Source organism: Dicentrarchus labrax, unplaced genomic scaffold (genome assembly GCF_905237075.1).
Source record: "Dicentrarchus labrax unplaced genomic scaffold, dlabrax2021, whole genome shotgun sequence".
Classification (NCBI taxonomy): Eukaryota; Metazoa; Chordata; class Actinopteri; family Moronidae; genus Dicentrarchus; species Dicentrarchus labrax.
Window position 1 is genome coordinate 459,324 of NW_026136702.1, and position 17,406 is coordinate 476,729.

At 41.6% G+C, this 17,406-nt stretch overlaps 2 protein-coding genes across 2 annotated transcripts; one reads left to right on the forward strand and one right to left on the reverse strand.

Moving 5' to 3' along the window:
• Positions 1–934: 934 nt before the first annotated feature.
• On the forward strand, positions 935–7,899 carry pcgf6 (polycomb group ring finger 6). The gene is made up of 10 exons (XM_051426352.1): positions 935–1,363; positions 2,385–2,484; positions 2,617–2,713; positions 2,804–2,859; positions 2,944–3,003; positions 3,762–3,876; positions 4,765–4,792; positions 4,977–5,075; positions 6,842–6,928; positions 7,041–7,899. Exons 1-10 carry the CDS (start codon positions 1,295–1,297, stop codon positions 7,089–7,091), a joined length of 762 nt encoding a protein of 253 aa, XP_051282312.1. The 5' UTR covers positions 935–1,294; the 3' UTR covers positions 7,092–7,899.
• A 499-nt stretch (positions 7,900–8,398) lies between these two features.
• LOC127377897 (alpha-internexin-like) lies at positions 8,399–17,114 on the reverse strand. Its single transcript, XM_051426205.1, has 7 exons — positions 16,963–17,114; positions 16,463–16,639; positions 15,145–16,096; positions 13,344–13,574; positions 12,693–13,220; positions 10,021–10,145; positions 8,399–9,886 (listed from the first exon to the last, which is right to left on the reverse strand). Exons 3-7 carry the CDS (start codon positions 15,430–15,432, stop codon positions 9,697–9,699), a joined length of 1,362 nt encoding a protein of 453 aa, XP_051282165.1. The 5' UTR covers positions 15,433–16,096; positions 16,463–16,639; positions 16,963–17,114; the 3' UTR covers positions 8,399–9,696.
• Positions 17,115–17,406: the final 292 nt, after the last annotated feature.

The window sequence follows — 17,406 nt, forward strand, 5'->3', positions numbered from 1 at the left end:
ATACGAGGAGTGCATCCCTACTCGGATTATAGGATTCTGGACACAGATAAATGTCTTGAAAGTAAATGATTACTTTCTAACTTCACCTCTGTGATATTGATGATTGATAGCTGGGGATCGATGCAGTGAATCCAACTTCCTTAAAACTGTAATGAGAACACAATATTTACTGTTTCCTTCTTTTTTAATAATAAACACAATAAATAGAAATTAATTTAAATTAAAGTTACTTTTTGTAAAGCCTGCTTCAACCGTAATGATGAGCCTTTAGCGCCCCCTGCTGGATAAACCAGTAGGTAGGTCTTCAAAATAAAGGCATCAAGATACAAACAGTAAGATAAATATGGACAACAAGCCTGAGAAGGTAAATATAAAGTCATATTAACAATATTAGCATTTGTAGACAATTAGACAATAGTAATAGAGTAATGAGTAAAGTAATAAAATGACTTTTTAAAACAGAAATGAGTAATTAATTAGTTAACCCGACACTGTAGGGGAGTTGATAGTATTTAGACATTGAATATGTTTTTTTAAATGTTAAACTTACTTAAAGCTTCCTGTTGACACATACATACAATATTAAGAATATGTATTATATTATAATATTTAAAATAGAAAAATAGGGGGAAAATTAAAAACATTATAATAAAATACATGAAATATATAGAAGATATTAATATATGTATGTAGTATTAGTGTAATTTGTATTAGAGTGCCATGTGAATCATTTTAATGAGAAACTTTCTATAATGACTTAATATCTGAAAATAATGAAGTAATTAATGCATTATAGTAACTCATTGTGGTAAGTCATTAGACTAAATCATTATTTAGAGATACTAAATCATTATTTAGAGAAAGTTCCTCATTATTAAGACAGAATCTAGTTTTCTGGTCAGGTGACATTTATTCTGAAGGATCCAGACCGGAAGCTGTGTCATTGCCGGAAGCACATCCGCGTGCGGCGCGCGAGCGAGGGAAATTGAGTTGGGAACGTGAGAAAAATCAACAAAGTAGAAAAAAGGTATAAAAGTTATAAAGTACTTTAATTTCCAGTAAAAGTTTTATTTTGTAGTAACAGCTCAGAGACATTTAACCCGGCTAACAGTTAGCACGGAGCTAACGTGTGTTTGAGTAGCCAGCTAGCAGCGTTAGCTCACTCACAGAAACTTACCTGTAACTGAAACCTTCAACTCAAAGTTCCTCTAAATAAAACTTCTATCACCTGGCGGGTTTCTCTCCTCACGAGAGGAGAACACGGAGGTGGGTTGGGACTCAGCAGCCGTTGGGAATGTCTCCACCGCCGGGAAGAAAGAGCCATGAAGGGGCGGACATATCGGACACCGACTCCGAGGACGAGGTACGTGTACAGGTGTTTACAGGTGTTTACAGGTGTTTATACAGCTGTTTACAGGTGTTTATATAGCTGTTTATACAGGTTTACAGCTGTTTACAGGTGTTTACAGCTGTTTATAGATGTTTATACAGGTGTTTATACAGGTGTTTACAGCTGTTTACAGGTGTTTATACAGGTGTTTACAGCTGTTTACAGGTGTTTATACAGGTTTACAGCTGTTTACAGCTGTTTACAGCTGTTTATAGATGTTTATACAGGTTTACAGCTGTTTTCAGATGTTTATAGATGTTTACAGGTGTTTACAGCTGTTTACAGCTGTTTATAGATGTTTATACAGGTTTACAGGTGTTTACATGTGTTTATACAGGTTTACAGCTGTTTATAGATGTTTACAGCTGTTTACATGTGTTTATACAGGTTTACAGCTGTTTATAGATGTTTACAGCTGTTTACATGTGTTTATACAGGTTTACAGCTGTTTACAGGTGTTTACATGTGTTTATACGTGTTTACAGCTGTTTATAGATGTTTACAGCTGTTTACAGGTGTTTATACAGGAGTTTACAGATGTTTACAGGTGTTTATACAGCTGTTTATACGTGTTTACAGCTGTTTACAGATGTTTACAGCTGTTTACAGGTGTTTATACAGGAGTTTACATATGTTTACAGGTGTTTATAGGTGTATATACAGCTGTTTATACAGGAGTTTACAGATGTTTACAGGTGTTTATACAGCTGTTATACAGCTGTTTATACAGGTTTACAGCTGTTTACAGGTGTATATACATATGTTTACAGGTTTTTATACATGTTTACACCTGTAAACCTGTGGTGTTATAAATATTTATACATATTTACAGATGTTTACAGGTGTTTATATGTGTTTAGACGTTTGTATGTGTTTAGACATGCTTTTACATGTGTTTACAGGTGTTTTACAGATGTTTACAGATGTTTTTGTTCTCCAGATTTAAGATAACAGTTCATGTGAGGTAAATAAAGTTGTGTCCGTGTCCCCTCAGCCGAAGCTCCCCCTCAATCAGTTCTATCCATACATCCGCTGTGCCCTTTGCTGCGGCTTCCTCATCGACGCCACCACCATCACAGAGTGCCTGCACACATGTGAGTGAGCCCTCAGAAAGCCCATAATATTTAATACAGTCCTTACATCACTGAGGCAGACGTGCTGTAAACTGAGGGTTCATACGAGGTTATATCACAAAGTTCTGACTGTGTGTTTTATCTTCTCCCAAGTTTGCAAAGGCTGCATTGTGAAGAACTTCTTCTACAGCAACAGGTGTCCCACGTGCAGCATCGTAGTCCACCAGACGCAGCCGCTTTACAACATCAGGTTAGTCCGTCAGTCTTCAAAGGTTTCTCCTGATTTCTCCTGAACCTGCTCTGTGAATAGATGCTTGTCACATTTGTCATTCGCTTACAGGCCTGACAGACAACTGCAGGATATCGTTTACAAAATGGTTCCCTTCCTCGAGGAGCGTGAGTACAGTGTATATAAATATAAATATACATATATACAGTCATCTTCTGTAAAAACTCTAATGTGAGCTCTTTTCTTCGCAGTGGAAAGAGAACAAATGACTAACTTCTACAAAGAGAGAGGACTGGAGGTGCCGAAACCAGGTACAGTAGGTTAAAACATAGTGTTTCCTTCTCTGTGTGTAATGTAACGTACAGTATTTCACCTTATTCCTGTGTTAATGGAATAATTCTAATCAACACAATAAGAAGAGAAATATGACTGACTACCCCCTTGAGTATCTGCTGATACCGAGTCCCGATCCATTACTTTAATAGAACTTTAGTTAATACGGAGCACACTGCGCACTCAGAGTACGTTAAAGTTATTAAAATCAATCAAATGAAAATTCTTGAAAATCTCTGCACTGCATCAAGAAACAATGCCTGTAATACAGTAAATAACAAACCTCTGTAACCTATTGGTCTGTGTGGAGGGAGTTTCTCTCTCCAGTGTTTCAGCCTGAATCATTGGAGTATTTATTCCGTCACCTCTACGTCTTTGGTGCAGGTTACATTAGTTAATTACTCTTTTTGGCATTTTACTTGCGGGACTTTGGTTGGACGTGCAGTGGCATGTTGAGTGTGGTTGTGTCTGCTCTCTACCGCGCTCTCCTCCGAGCAGGGCCCCCCCTCGGCACCGTGCATGAAAGCTTTGTGAGTAAAAACAGCCGACGTAAAACAAAAAGCGGATCGGATCGATGTGGCTTAAAATACCCGACAGCGATCGGTTAAAACCGGGGATCGGGACATCCCTAATATTGTGTTTTACAGTTTAACTTTGGTGTTTTTATTTTGCATTTAGCATTAATGAGTTCATCACTCAAGCGGTCGCTCTGTGTTTTTCTCTTTGTGCTTTGCAGTGATGGTGTCCCCGGCTCCTGTTGTGGTCAGGAAGCAGAAGAAGGAGACCGTTTCTCAGTCTATATTCACCATTCCTCCTGAGCTGGATGTGTCTCTGATGCTGGAGTTTGTTGGGTGAGGATCTCACTGACAGTTCTGTGTTAGTTCAGTCTAAATATACAGAAAACATAACGTGTTAACACTGTTTATTAGTTGTCTTTTATTAGTACAAATGACAAAGACACCCACCCTCTTTTCCCAGACCTTTCCCTACACAAACGTATTAGCAGACGTATGATACAGTGTGAAGGAGTTTGCATATTTATTTAAAGGCCCTACACATCTTAGATAAAAATAAAATCTAGTTTGATTAACTTAATTAACTGGTTGAACATGTCATGGTATTGTCATTCTTCATCTCTTTGTTTTAATTAGTTAATGAGCCACAACTGCAGGTTAATGTTGCTTTCAGACAGGATCAGATGGCAGAGCCTTTGTCTTCTTTTCTTATTTCTTAGAATGATGCTGAAGTACAAAAAAAACACTTTTGTCTGTGAATCAGTAAACAGGCTCTTACTGTCTATTTCTGTTGCCTGTTTCCTGGTAACAGTGCTCTGACCAAAAGCACAGGTGTAACTAATAACATTACTGATGGCTCTGCTCCCACCAGCAGCATTCACAATACAGCACCCTGAAGCTCACAGCCAGTACTAGCTTTATTATAACCTGAGAGAGAGAGAGAGAGAGAGAGAGAGAGAGAGAGAGAGAGCGCAGGTTAGTTGGTGTCAGTTTGCCTTGGTGACCGTCTGTAACCAGAAATCCTGATCCTAGTCTCTCATTGGTGGGAATCACCTTTAATAAGAGTGGTAACATGTTCTAGTTTAAAGGATCACAGCTTTGCTTTTGTAGCAGTGAATGTAATTATTATACAGTTTCACAGACATACCACCAGATGGGGCTATTTTCTTCCATTGACTGCTCTGTACCAGTTGTACTTACTGTATATTGTGCTCTTGTTTTCAGGGCTGAAGAGGGCATCAATAACTATAAGGTAATGACATAAAATATTTCTTATTACGGCAGTTTATAACAGTTCTTATGAGATTATAATGGTGCACTGTAACAGAAGCTACAAAGATTATCAGAGTAGTTGGCGATTAATTTAATATCCGGTTAATCGGCTAATCATTGCAGCTCTAGTTGGATTGCACCCTAACCACACTGTCCCTGTTAAGCCATTAGAGAGGCGGTACGTCCGTGTGTCGGGCGAGGCCACGGTCCGCCACGTGGAGCTGTTCATCAGGAGGAAGATGGAGCTGAGCCCGGCCTGCCAGGTAAGTCTGTCGGGCTTACAGCTGATGGGTTCACAGACCGACCATCCTGATCCCGACTGTTGCTTTAGACAGACTTGGAAGTCGGACAGCAAAGCAAGTCTTCATAACAGTACAGTGTAGGTGTGAGTGAGTGAGAGGGTGCTTTACGTATTAGAAGACAGCTTTTGTAGTTTCATAATGGCCAACAGTGTGCAGCCATATGTCCACACTTAAAGGCAACACACACCTGCAGCGAGTGATGCACATTAAGGTAGCCAACGAATACGAATAAAATCACAGATATTGAATGAATGCTCTGTATGACCGACAGGAGTCACACAGGGTCAATTAATTAAATGTAATTCAACAAATAATTCAACTACAACCGGGTGGTAATGATGGCAGATCAGGCAGATCATTCACAACCCAAATCAGCTGCAGAGGGAGTGATAGGAACAGAAAAAACACCTGTTTGGAAATAACTAATAACTTTGATAACTACAACAGCTAACGGTTGTCGGGGGTTGGACACGGATCGGAGGCCGTCCCGCTCTGGCGATCAGGCAGTGCTAACAGGTTAATTCAGTTACATGTAAACGTTTAAACATAATTTCACCAGCTCGCTGAGAAGAGAGAGACGGGGACAGCGATCAAAAGAAATAAAAAGTGTGCATATGGAGAGTGAGAGAGAGAGAAAGAGGAGGAGCTGAAACTTTAATCTGGTGATTCTGCTAACAGTGACAGGCAGGTTGACAGCAGTGTCATAAGAAAGGGCAGAACGAGTTTAAGTCAGAGGCAGTACGACAATATTCAGGGTTCAGATCTGGAAGTTTAGAGACTAGTTTTCTAGAAACTAGAAACACCTGGAAATTGATTGGAAAGACCAAATATTGTGGAAATAATCAGTGTTGTGCTGTAAAATGTGCATTGTATTTTAGCCCCTCAGTCAGAATACAAGCAGAGCTCAACAGAGAAGAACTGCTCGGGTCAAATCTCAGCAGGCTGCCTACAAATAAAGGCCAACAGACACTCTTAAGTTAATCTGATTATACTCTGATAATGAGTGCCATGATACCACGCGTCTGTCTCAGAGCTGTTACGAGCTGTCTGAAGAGATGGTTACAGATATGAGTGAGTCCTCGTTCCTCAGAGTGCAGGCGGACTGTTTCAGTGAGGCGTGCAGCGTTCAGGTGTTGGTGTATCCAGTATTTGGTAACACGTGGATGAGGATTAGCAGCTTATGCTGATTTCCTGGCCTCAGTGCTGCTGCTGCACTGCTCTGGTCCGTCTGTACAAACCCCGAGAGGACAGAGAAAGACTAATTAAAGATCACTGTCCATTGTAACAGGTCACAACAGTTATATAACTCTCCCCTTTAAAGACTTTTACAATCACCGCAATCGACTGGTTACCCTTTAAATGTTAGTCTACCCTCTGATCTCCATGTGACCCTGTTAACAGACGGTCAGACGAATATGTTCACTAACTGAAACCAAACATCTCCCAGTAACAGACGAGCAAGGGGAATTCCTTCACCGCGACAGCCCTACGCCCAACGCAAGAGGCGCGTGTGGCAACTGTACTGAGCATAAACAAAGCTTTACAGCGAGGCACATCCAGTCCTCAGTAACGTCCTCAGGTTCACACTGACCATACCCAGACATGGACTAGGTTTCAACCTTGTCTGGTTGGTGTGGCACTGGGTCTATTCAGTTTCTGGTGTTCATAATGTGTCCCTCCAGAATTGTGAAAGCAGGGGTGTGTCGTGTGTTTCTGTGCGTCTGCAGGTGGATGTGGTTTGTGGAGACCACCTCCTGGATCACTACCAGTCACTCAAAGACATACAGAACTCTGTGGGCGAAGAGGCGCTACAGGTGAGCAGAAACACGCAGCAGGAACCAACCACAGATTTAATGATGGGAGTTTTGTAGACGTCCAGGAATACTTTGTAATGATGCTTTTGTTCCTGTTTCCACTCTGCTACAGGACGGTCTGCTGGTGCTGCACTTCGGCTTGGTCCTGCCCTCCGAGTCTTGAGCAGGAGGGACGGATGTAGTTCATTCCTGACCTTCTCTCCATCAGACTCTTTCTACTTTGGCATTATAACTACTCCACAACTGTCTGATTGTCGCTCTCTGCTGACAAAACTTGAAACGTATGAAATATAGCAGGAGGTTGGAGAAGAGAAAGTCCAACAACTGTGAACTTTCTTTATTGAACAGCCTGCAATGAAACCTGAACTCTTCGTTCACACTGTAGCATCAAATGTTCGACTCCTCAGATTATCTTGTATTTTCAGGACCTGTGTGTCTGCAGGAGACATACATTTGATTTACTGAAGTGTAACCTGATGAATTTATAAAGGCCATGGTGTCTCTTAAGGCATTATTCAGCATACTTCCACTCACACTGTGACTGTTATTGTAGCTAAAACTGGACTGGATTACTGTTAGTGGGGCTGAAACTCTGAAGGAAGTACAATGTCTCTGCAGGTAGTTGACCTTATTGAAAACCAGGGATTAATATGTTCTTTTTTTGTATTTATGATATCAGATAGATAATTGTGATTTAAAGGGCTTGAAACTACCACTACCAAAGGTTTGTGTGTGTGTGTGTGTTTTATATAGAGCTTAGATCTACTCTCTATTTTTAATTACAGTTTGCTTCGTGTTGATTTACACATTTAATTTAAGAGCTTTTGTATTCTGTCTGCTGATGTACATTGACTTGATAAAACCTGCTTTCAGTACAGCAGTTATTTAAAGTGTATAAAGAAGTCTTTCATAGGGTTTTTCTTACTTACTGACAAAAGAATGAATTAATAAAGGGTTGCACAATGGACAAATGTTTCCTGTTTTAGGTTTAGGACTCTATGAATCTTTAAAAGTCAAAAACATATGGTAAAACTTAGAAATGTGAAAATGCTGTGTCAGTGCACTACCTTCACCAGATATGGTTAGTTTGGTTAGAGCCCGACTGATACTTTTGGCTGATATTGGCTGTTGCAGACATATTTTATCAGTATCTGCGTATATGTTATCTGATACGTGCCGATATGAAGAAATGCTTGTGGTAATATATTGGTGTCACTGGTTTATCTAGCGGAGTGCTCTATGATTTACAAGCTCTCAGCAATGTTAACTAGAATTGGTTGACAGTGTATATGTTAAACTATTTAACATGTAAAAAAACTCGAATATTCTTTACTTCATGGAAGGCGACCCGTTAAAAACAGCTCATTAATGAAAACAACAATTCTTATTTTCAGGTGATTATACACAAACAAAAACATACCTATAGATATGATCTTTAATTTCTGCCGACAATTACAAAAGACACATCACTAGTTGTCAGTCATGTCATTTTTATTCTCTGCATTATTCAGTGCAGCTGTTTACATCGACACTGCAGCCTGATGAAATGAACAGTTAGACTACATTTACATTTATTTTTCACTGATAAAGCATTGTGTACATAATGGCTATGCTTTCTGCTGCAACAGGTTGTTTTTACAACATTCAGAAGTACTGTCTACTACTACTATCTGACAATGTAAGCAAGGGAAAAACATCTTCACAAAACACACTGGTGTCGACCCCCGTACACCCTACGTGCCTAAAGTGCTTCACACTGACCTGGTGGCTCCACAAAATACTAACAACTAATAACAATGACGGACAAGTGCAGAACATAGAGAACTTCTGTTCTTAGAATAATTGCTTTTCAGCTCAAACTGTGGCTTTAACTTTGGTTCTTTAAAGCCAATTTGACAGCTGATATTCAGCTGAGTAGCACAGATTCATCGACAACGTGCTGCAACAACAGAGAAGCTGAACTCCGCTAACACATTTGGTGTCGTTCTCTCGAGACATTTAGACTGTATCCGAGCAGTTTATTTCTCACCTGTCACACAGGTTTCCGTGCAATGTCACACAGCAGCAAAATGGAAACTCACAGGGTCGGTCTAGACTTTTTTTTACTGGGAGGGGGTATGTGTCTCAGCTTTCCAGTCATCCCCAATTCATGCACTTCCAGTAATGTTTAGGGAAAACTAAAAAGCTGCAGGGTTTTTACTCAAAACTGCATGGGATTAGCATAAAGTGGGCATGTCTGCAAAGGGAAGACTCGTGGGTACCCATAACCCATTTTCATTCAGATATCTTGAGGTCAGAGGACAGATGTCAAGGGGTCCCTTTGCAAATGGCCATGCCAGTTTTTCCATCCATTATTTAGCCCCCTTCCCAACATGCTAGCATGACGGTGTTGGTACCAATGGATGCATTAGTTCATCTAGTTTTATATGATGCCACATTTATATGAGGGCCCCACCTCTAGACTGGAAATTCATCCAATACTTGGTCCCATATTTACTCTGGTACAATATTTGCATCTCCTCTGGAGACGTAAAGTACACATGGCCTACATTTTCAGGTTCGTTTTCTTTGTTTACCTCTGCTTTTATTCGGATAAAATTTGATAGTTTCAGAGTCCTATGCCCAACTAAAACTGTATTTTTTAGGATACTGACTTTCTGCTCTGATTCCAAAACATTTCTTACTGTTGCCCCTAATAAATACAATGTGTGACTATGAACTCACTATACATATACGGTATATCTCCAGATTTCCCTGTCTGTCTTTCGTCAGTTGGAGTTGATGTCTGCCTCATCTTTATCCTCACTGCTCTCCTTGAAGCTTTCCTTCGTGGCCCCTTCTTTCTCCCTCTTGCTGCTCTTGGAGGAGCCGGCTGAGGCTTGAGGCTGGTAGCTGTAGCTGGCAGCACCAAACGACATCCCTGAGTTAAAGTGTGTCTCTTCCCCCTCCAGCAGTTTCCTTACGGGACCAAAGGAAACACAGGTCAGACTAGATGCACAGACTTAATACACCTGACAATGCTTAAAGACGTTTAACGAGTTAACTAGTCAAGAGATCTTTTGTTTTGCTTTGTCCTTTAATCCAGTCAGCACCTGTAGGCAGCTATCTCTATGTCCAGGGCCATCTTGACGTTGAGCAGGTCCTGATACTCTCTCAGGTGCTGGGCCATCTCACCCTTCAGGTTCCTCAGCTCAGTATCCAGGTGGCCAATAGTGTCCTGTTACATCGGAAATAAGACGAGAGTTAGAAGCGAGAAAAGCTGTAAGATTATCAGTAGTGTCTGACACAGTTTTCTAAGTGAATTCACCTCCTTAGCATGTATACTGTCTGTTTCTATGCAGATGACACCTGAATCGATATTTCACTTACATTGGGTGACTATGGACCTGTTGGATCTTTGTGTAATTGTATCGATCAAATCAGTGACTGGAACACAGAATATCGTCTCTGGGGATGGGACGATATATGATGTTATCGCGTATTGTGATAAAAAACACTCCCTTATCGTTTATCGGATATCCTCACATAATTTTTATGATTATTGTGATGGTATTGTGTATTGCTATTATTTTGGACCAAATAATTGTGACATAAAATGTTCATATAATCCCATACCTAATCCCTGTCTCTCATTACTGAGAGTCTAGACAGAAATCCTGCACTTATCTTGGACTCTGAATTAAATTTCAATAGTCACACGTCATCTGCTTTCCACCATCTTAAAAATATTGTTAGAATCAGCGGAGTAATGTCCAAGCAAGATCTAGAAAAGCTTATTCATGCCTTTGTTTCAAGTAGATTGGACTACTGCAATGGTCTGTACACAGGTCTTTTAAAAAAAGTTCTTTGTCCTCACAAAAGCTAGGAAATACGATCACATTACACTAGTCCTAAACTCCTTACACTGGTTACCTGTCACTCAGAGGGCCAGAGATGTTTTAGGCGTCACATTTTAGCTGCTAACTAATCATGGATGTGTGTACGCGCTATGTGTATGAACGTGACTACGCAGTAGGCTGATATTGAAACAAAATAGGAAAGTCAGCCAGAGTTGGAGGTGCTGAGAGAAAGTCTGTCTAAATAATGATGTCATACTAAATGCTAAATGCATGACATTCATGGTTTTTCACCTATAGCCTATTTAATTTACAACATTTTACACACATCTTACTATTTTTAGTGGATAAAACTGATTAAATACCTAAATATCAGTGTTCACATGTAAATCCCAGTAAAAAGGGGGAAAGACATTATAAGCATAAGCATTTTTATGAAGCAATGCTTTGTATTATGCCAGATTTGAACTTCCAGCGCCCATATAGGCTTTTCTGTCATATAACTCTGGACTGTAGGATTTCCTTTGATCCCTTACAATGATCTTTGGGGCTTAGCTTTACCTTCTCTAAAGAGCCAGTGAAAGCAGATGGCCTTCCTGTTCCGATTTAGCAGGTCAGAGGTTAATCTAATAGACGGGCAGGGTCAATTCACTAAGAACTGTTTCAGTCAGTCTTACAGAGGCTTATTAAAGGGACTAACACACACTAAAGGTCACGTTTGACTTCTGACCTTGAACCTGAATTAGGTGGATAAATGTGAAACTTAGAGCCAGAGAGAGGTTATCATGACAGACAGTATTTCTTTATTTCTAATTTACCTTTATTTATATGTATATTTGATCAAATGTTAGTTGGAAGCCTCACTGCTCCCATTTTTATTTACTGTTAAAGGAACAACTGCACATATGGGAAACTAGCTTTCTGGCTGTGTCCGTAGGTAACAAAATCTGCATACCAGCACCTCTAAAACTCACTAAATAACACTTTATATCTCATTACTTTGTACAAAGAACCAGAGTGTAATGTTTGAGGTGATTTTTAGGGAGCTTTTACACAGGGACATATAACTATCTTTTTTTGGAGCCAGCTTCAAGTGGCCGTTGGAGGAACTGCAACTATTGGCACTTCTGCATTGGCATCATTTTTCAGCCCAGGTTGGCACTTGGTTTTGAGATGTTTCTCCTGCCAGCTCAGTACAGCAAGACTACCACCCAGTACAATGGAGGTGAATAAATGAAACAAACCCAGGGGGACCAGGGTTCGTGGCACATGTGAAACCTGTTTACTTACATAACGTTATGTACGTGACTTGTTGTTGCTGTAAAGCCAACATGACCTGCAAGTCACGCTTTTAACCCAAATGATGATCTTTTCCTAACTGTGGGAGCAAAGTTAAGTTTAAAAATGTTTTACACAAGTAAAAAGGTGCAGACTGTATTTTATTTAAAAATGTATGTTTTCAGATAAATAAGTGATTAAATTAAATAAGTGAATACGTTAACAGCAATGCTGGTAGCAACATAGAAGCTCCAGGAAGTTGCAAACGTAATGTAAATTCAACCAACCTCTGTGAATACTAACCAAGCAAGGCCAAGAGAAGGTAACCAGACAGGTGTTATGGCCCAGTGCCTTCAGGAAGTTGCAGTTGTGATCGCAACAAAAAATGCAAATTCAACCAATCCCCATGAATTCTGCATGATTTTGTCCAGTTGTAGTTTCACTAATAATAGCCTTCCCCTGTGCAAACATTGAGCCTTACGTAACCAAACTTCTAGTGATTTTATTCTCACCAGAACGAGTTGCCTTCAGCCATTTTAGGCCACAACAATCCCCCCAAGAACAGCCTGTGAAACCCTGGAGGGACACGCTAATATATGTCCCCCTGGTTTATCTACTCACTATTCTTCTTAATGACTATGATTGCTTGCCTGCATGGCTGAGACTTCTGAGTTGTGTGCATCCTCCATCTCTGTGATCTGCCTCTCCAGAGACTCATTGGCGCCTCTCAGGCTCTCAATCTCAATGGTCCTGGACTGCAGCTGCCTCCTGAACTCATTGATCTCCTCCCTGCTGGCCCTCATTGCCTCGCTGCTCCTGCTGGCCTGCTCGCTGAGGCTGGCAAACTTGCTCTTGTACCAATCCTCGGCGGACTGCAGGTTTTTGGAGGCGATGGACTCGTACTGGCTGCGGATCTCCTTCAGGGCAGAAGTGAGGTCCGGTTTGGCGAGCTCGAGCTCCACGGAGACCTGCTGCGCCTCCATCATGCTGCTCAGCTCCTGCATCTCCTCATCGTGCACTTTCCTCAGGAAGGAGATTTCGTCCATCAGCGACTCCAAGCGGCGCTCCAGGTCCAGGCGAACAGCTGTGGCGTCATCCACGTCCTTCCTGAAGGTCCTCAAGGTCTGCTCGGCTACCTCCCGCGCCCTCGTCTCCTCATCATACTTCACACTGAGCTTCTGAAATGAGACATGACAGGAGAGCTCAGATGAAATAGATGAGGAAATTTGTGATTTCTACTTCCCAGCAGTAAATACTGATAGGATACAGGAAATCAAAGCAGAACTACCTAATGGTTTTACCTGCAGCTCGTCCTCCATGTTGTTCTTCTCGATCAGGATGCGGTTCTTGTCCCTGCTCAGCTCCTCCAACTGGGATCGCAGGTCCCTCATCTCCTGCTGGTAGACATGAGCGACGCGGGACGGCTCGATCTGCTTCTGCCGCAGCGTCACCAGCTCCGTCTCCAGCACTTTATTCTGCTGCTCCAGGTGCCGCACTTTATCGATGAACACGGCGAAGCGGTCATTCAGACCCTGTGCAACGGGATTAATGCTCGTTTATGGTCGCAAAAAAACCGGAAAAGCGTTGATTCACTAAACCTTAAACCTGCGTCCAATATAATTGGCCATCTGTATTTTAAAAGCTTATATTTCTCCGCATACTGTGAATCAATCAATGTGTTAAAGCTGCACTGGATGAGTTTCATTCTTGTTTTTAGCACTTGGGGGCAGCAGAATAATCTCTAAACACAACATTGACATGTAACTACCTTAAAATCTACCCCAAATTGGTAATAACTTGAAAGCGGAGACACATACTTGATGCCAGCCCTGTATAAGTCAGTGCCCCACTTGTGCCACCAGTCAGGAAGCCTGGAAACCACACTGAGCTTCACCAACACTAGATCTCTGAATCAGCTAAATGGAACTCAGCCATTATTTATTATTTACAGCTGTGAGTTTCCTGCTGTGACATCTTAAAATGTTTGACTTTGATGCTTCACTGTGCAGAATGATGTAAGTACACAGTCTGAAGGCTGTTCTCACATCCATCTGCTGACAGAGGAAAATGTGTCTGCGCTCGACGTGAATCTCAGTTCAACACGAGCTGGATTCTGTTACATCACAACTAGTCTGTATGCAGCTTACAGGAGAGTGATGTGGAAACCTCCAGGTCACAAAACACTGAGAGTCAACAGGGAAGAAAGAGACATAGACTCTGGATTCAAGGAGGGAGACAGAGTGGATATCAGACACAGAATATTTAAAGTCTTCTATGGATTAAAACGTGTCTGGAGGGGATGTTTCACCTTCTGTAAGGTTGCAGAATGATGGTGCTTTCATCAAGGAGAAGATAAATTAATGGTTTGGAGAGTCAATAAATTGGTTAAAGCCGTAATAAAGTAACCTCTGACACTAGGAGTCTGATCCTGCTGCAGTCAGAGCCCCTCTGGAACCTTTGATTCATTTTAGCATTTATTTTATTATTAAGATTGTTTTTTTTTAATCATATATCAGCAATGTGTACTTTATTATTTTAATTGTTTAAATTACTGCAGTTAATTTTGCCTTATGTTTTTATCTGTTTTATTGTTAGTACTTATTAATGATGGAGCTCTTTACCTCACATCTATATGATTTTTGAAGGGCTGTATAAATAAAGTTTATTGTGTTTATTTTACCTGTATTTAGGAAACGTTGCACATGTTCAGATATACACATTTTATTGTACATAGCAAATATATTTTATATTGTATTTTATTCCCTTTCTTTACTCTTTATACCACATTGTTGGTAACCACATTTCATTATTATTTTTTAACTAGTTTTCGTCTAATATGAACTGACTCCAGGTCAGGTAAATGCAGTTCACTACCTGGACGGATACTTAAGGGCTGTGGCTGCAGAATTATAAGCTAATTATCATGAAGTATGTGAAGTGTTGATAATGTTTGGACCTTATTGTATGTCAGCTTTATGTCTATATTGGGTGAATTGTGTTAGGCTATTAAATGTGGATTTTTTTAATGACAACAGATCATTATAGAGCAATAATTAAAAACACTTTTTTATTCAAAGAATCCGTTTTAACTTCCACACCTACCTGCAGCTGCTCCTTCTCGTTAGTTCTGATGACTTTTAATTCACTGTTGACTATGGAGGTCTGGTTCAAGTCGAGGAAGTCGCCGGGCATCGACGAGAAAGAGGTGGAGGACCGGCCGATCCGCCTGTACACGTTCATGGGGGCCGAGCTGATGCGGGCCATGGGCCTGAGCCCCGGGGAGCTCCGGGTGGAGGCGCTGCCCATGCGGGAGGAGGAGGCAGAAAACCTAGGAGACTCCCCGAAAATCTTCCGGTAGGATGACGAGGTGTAACGGTCTCCGTGGCTCATTGTTGCTCTGAGTCTGAGGTAAAACTGAGGGACTTAAAGAGCTTTAAGGGAGCTTATAGACAGCAGCGTGCCAGTGGAGCCAACCATTTTACGCACGACGATACACGATTAGTAACATTTGTGGAGGGGAGGGAAGATGTTTAATGATGTATTATATATATATATATAGGAGATAAAAACAAACACTGGTGTAATTATCTTTTCCAGATTTCAGGCACGCCTCGAGGTTTTTTTCCGCGTGCGTAAACAGTTGGAACCGTCCACGGAGGAGCAGCGCCACTCTGTACGTGCGTCATGTATCTCACCTGTCACACCAGCAGGTCGTGCACTGTACCAGAGTCTCACAGGCTTCATTACAACGTGGGTCTTACGGTTAGGGCTGTGTGGAAACCTGATTCACCAGTTTGTAGCATTTAGAACTCAAACAGGAGGAAACAGTAAATGTATCGGAGATTAGACTCATCATCAACTATCAGCCCTTCCCACATTCACCTGCACGGGGAGGACCTGGTGCCACTGCGGTCCAACAGCTCCTCCTCTCTGCCACCCACAACCCTGCAGCATCTCATGGCCAGGAACAGTTCCCTCATCTTCATCACCAGCACTCTCCTCCCTTTGGCCAACCAGCGGATTGCAGAAGGTGGCTTCAAACATAAAGCTGAATCTGTCTCAGAAAGACAGAACAGTTACCCAGAGCAACGAGTTTACCTGCAATAGAAAACTACAGGGATAAAGTTTGGGGAAAATAAAGCTACCTGGTGCCAAGTGTCATTGGATACTGCAGAGATTAACCCTTTAAAGCTGCAGCTCAGGCTCAGGCCGGAAAGGATGTAAATCATAACCACATAAAACACTTGGAAATAGAAAATCTCTCTCTCTGCTCTCCCACATTATCACACAATGTGCACAAACTGGTGAAACACTTACACTTCTTTACACGGCGAAGGTCACATTAACTTTTAGAAAACTTGACGATCATTTACATTTACACAAAGACAGAGAAGATATAAACTTATTTGGTTTCACTCACTTGTGCACAGCCATGCAACCAGCACCTGAAGGCAGCGGCTGTGGGTGGAGGTTCAGGCTGTGACTGTGGAGCCCACGGGGAGTTTCCTGTAGGTGGAGGCTCAGGTTGTGTTCAGGTGAAGGTGCAGATCACTAAAGGTTGTGGGTGGAGGTTCGAGCTGAAGCAGTCCACTAGAATCTACAGTTTAGGGATGAAGAGGGACAGAGGAGAGGATTTGTGTTGCAGTTCCCTCTGATTGCCAGTAGAGGTCGATGCAAGTCAAGGGTTACCTAATCTTCCTCATAGATCACCGGATTAATCCAAAAACAGTGAATTTATAATCTCTATATGCTGTCATTTAGATTAACGAGGTGTTTAACCTTCATTATTCTGTCTATGAACAGTCAAACTCTTGAAACTTTCTCATTGTATTGATTTACAGAATCTTTTTTTGGCAGTAATAGGCTTCCATAGAAACCTGCAGATATATTATTTATTATTAGAAATATTAGTGTCACCACCTTCAGGAAAAGCTGCTGTGAGCTGAATATTTTAAATCTGATCTCCACATTCCTCTCACAGGTGAGTGTGGAGCGTGCCTTTAATGGTCAGTGGGGGGGTTATACCTCCGCGCATGGACCGGCAGTTGGCGTCCCTTTAACCCGCACAGAGAGGGCCTGTGGACGGCTACGTGACTGCCCGCCACTGCGCCCCGCTTCCGCATGAGCGCCATTGGCCCGCCACCGCGCTGTGGGCGGGACACGAGGCTCTGACTCAGCTCTGAGTCACCGCACGACATGTCTGTCACACAGCGCCTCCTCCTGCTGCCTTCACGGACCGTGGGAATACATGAGTGGTCACAGAAATATCCCAACAGGGAGGGAAATATTCACACAATGTTCGTTTGACTTTCTATCTCTATAACAGACTATAATAAGTCAGTATTTTGAGAATGTTTCTCATTA

Coding starts and splice junctions, on each gene's coding strand:
- LOC127377897 (XM_051426205.1), bottom strand. CDS start 15,432: ATGAGCCACGGAGACCGTTACACCTCGTCATCCTACCGGAAGATTTTC. Junction 10,146..12,692: donor CAGAAGTCTCAGCCATGCAG/GCAAGCAATCAT, acceptor CCGATGTAACAG/GACACTATTGGCCACCTGGA. Junction 9,887..10,020: donor ATAGAGATAGCTGCCTACAG/GTGCTGACTGGA, acceptor TGGTCCCGTAAG/GAAACTGCTGGAGGGGGAAG.
- pcgf6 (XM_051426352.1), top strand. CDS start 1,295: ATGTCTCCACCGCCGGGAAGAAAGAGCCATGAAGGGGCGGACATATCG. Junction 3,877..4,764: donor CTGATGCTGGAGTTTGTTGG/GTGAGGATCTCA, acceptor TCTTGTTTTCAG/GGCTGAAGAGGGCATCAATA. Junction 6,929..7,040: donor TGGGCGAAGAGGCGCTACAG/GTGAGCAGAAAC, acceptor ACTCTGCTACAG/GACGGTCTGCTGGTGCTGCA.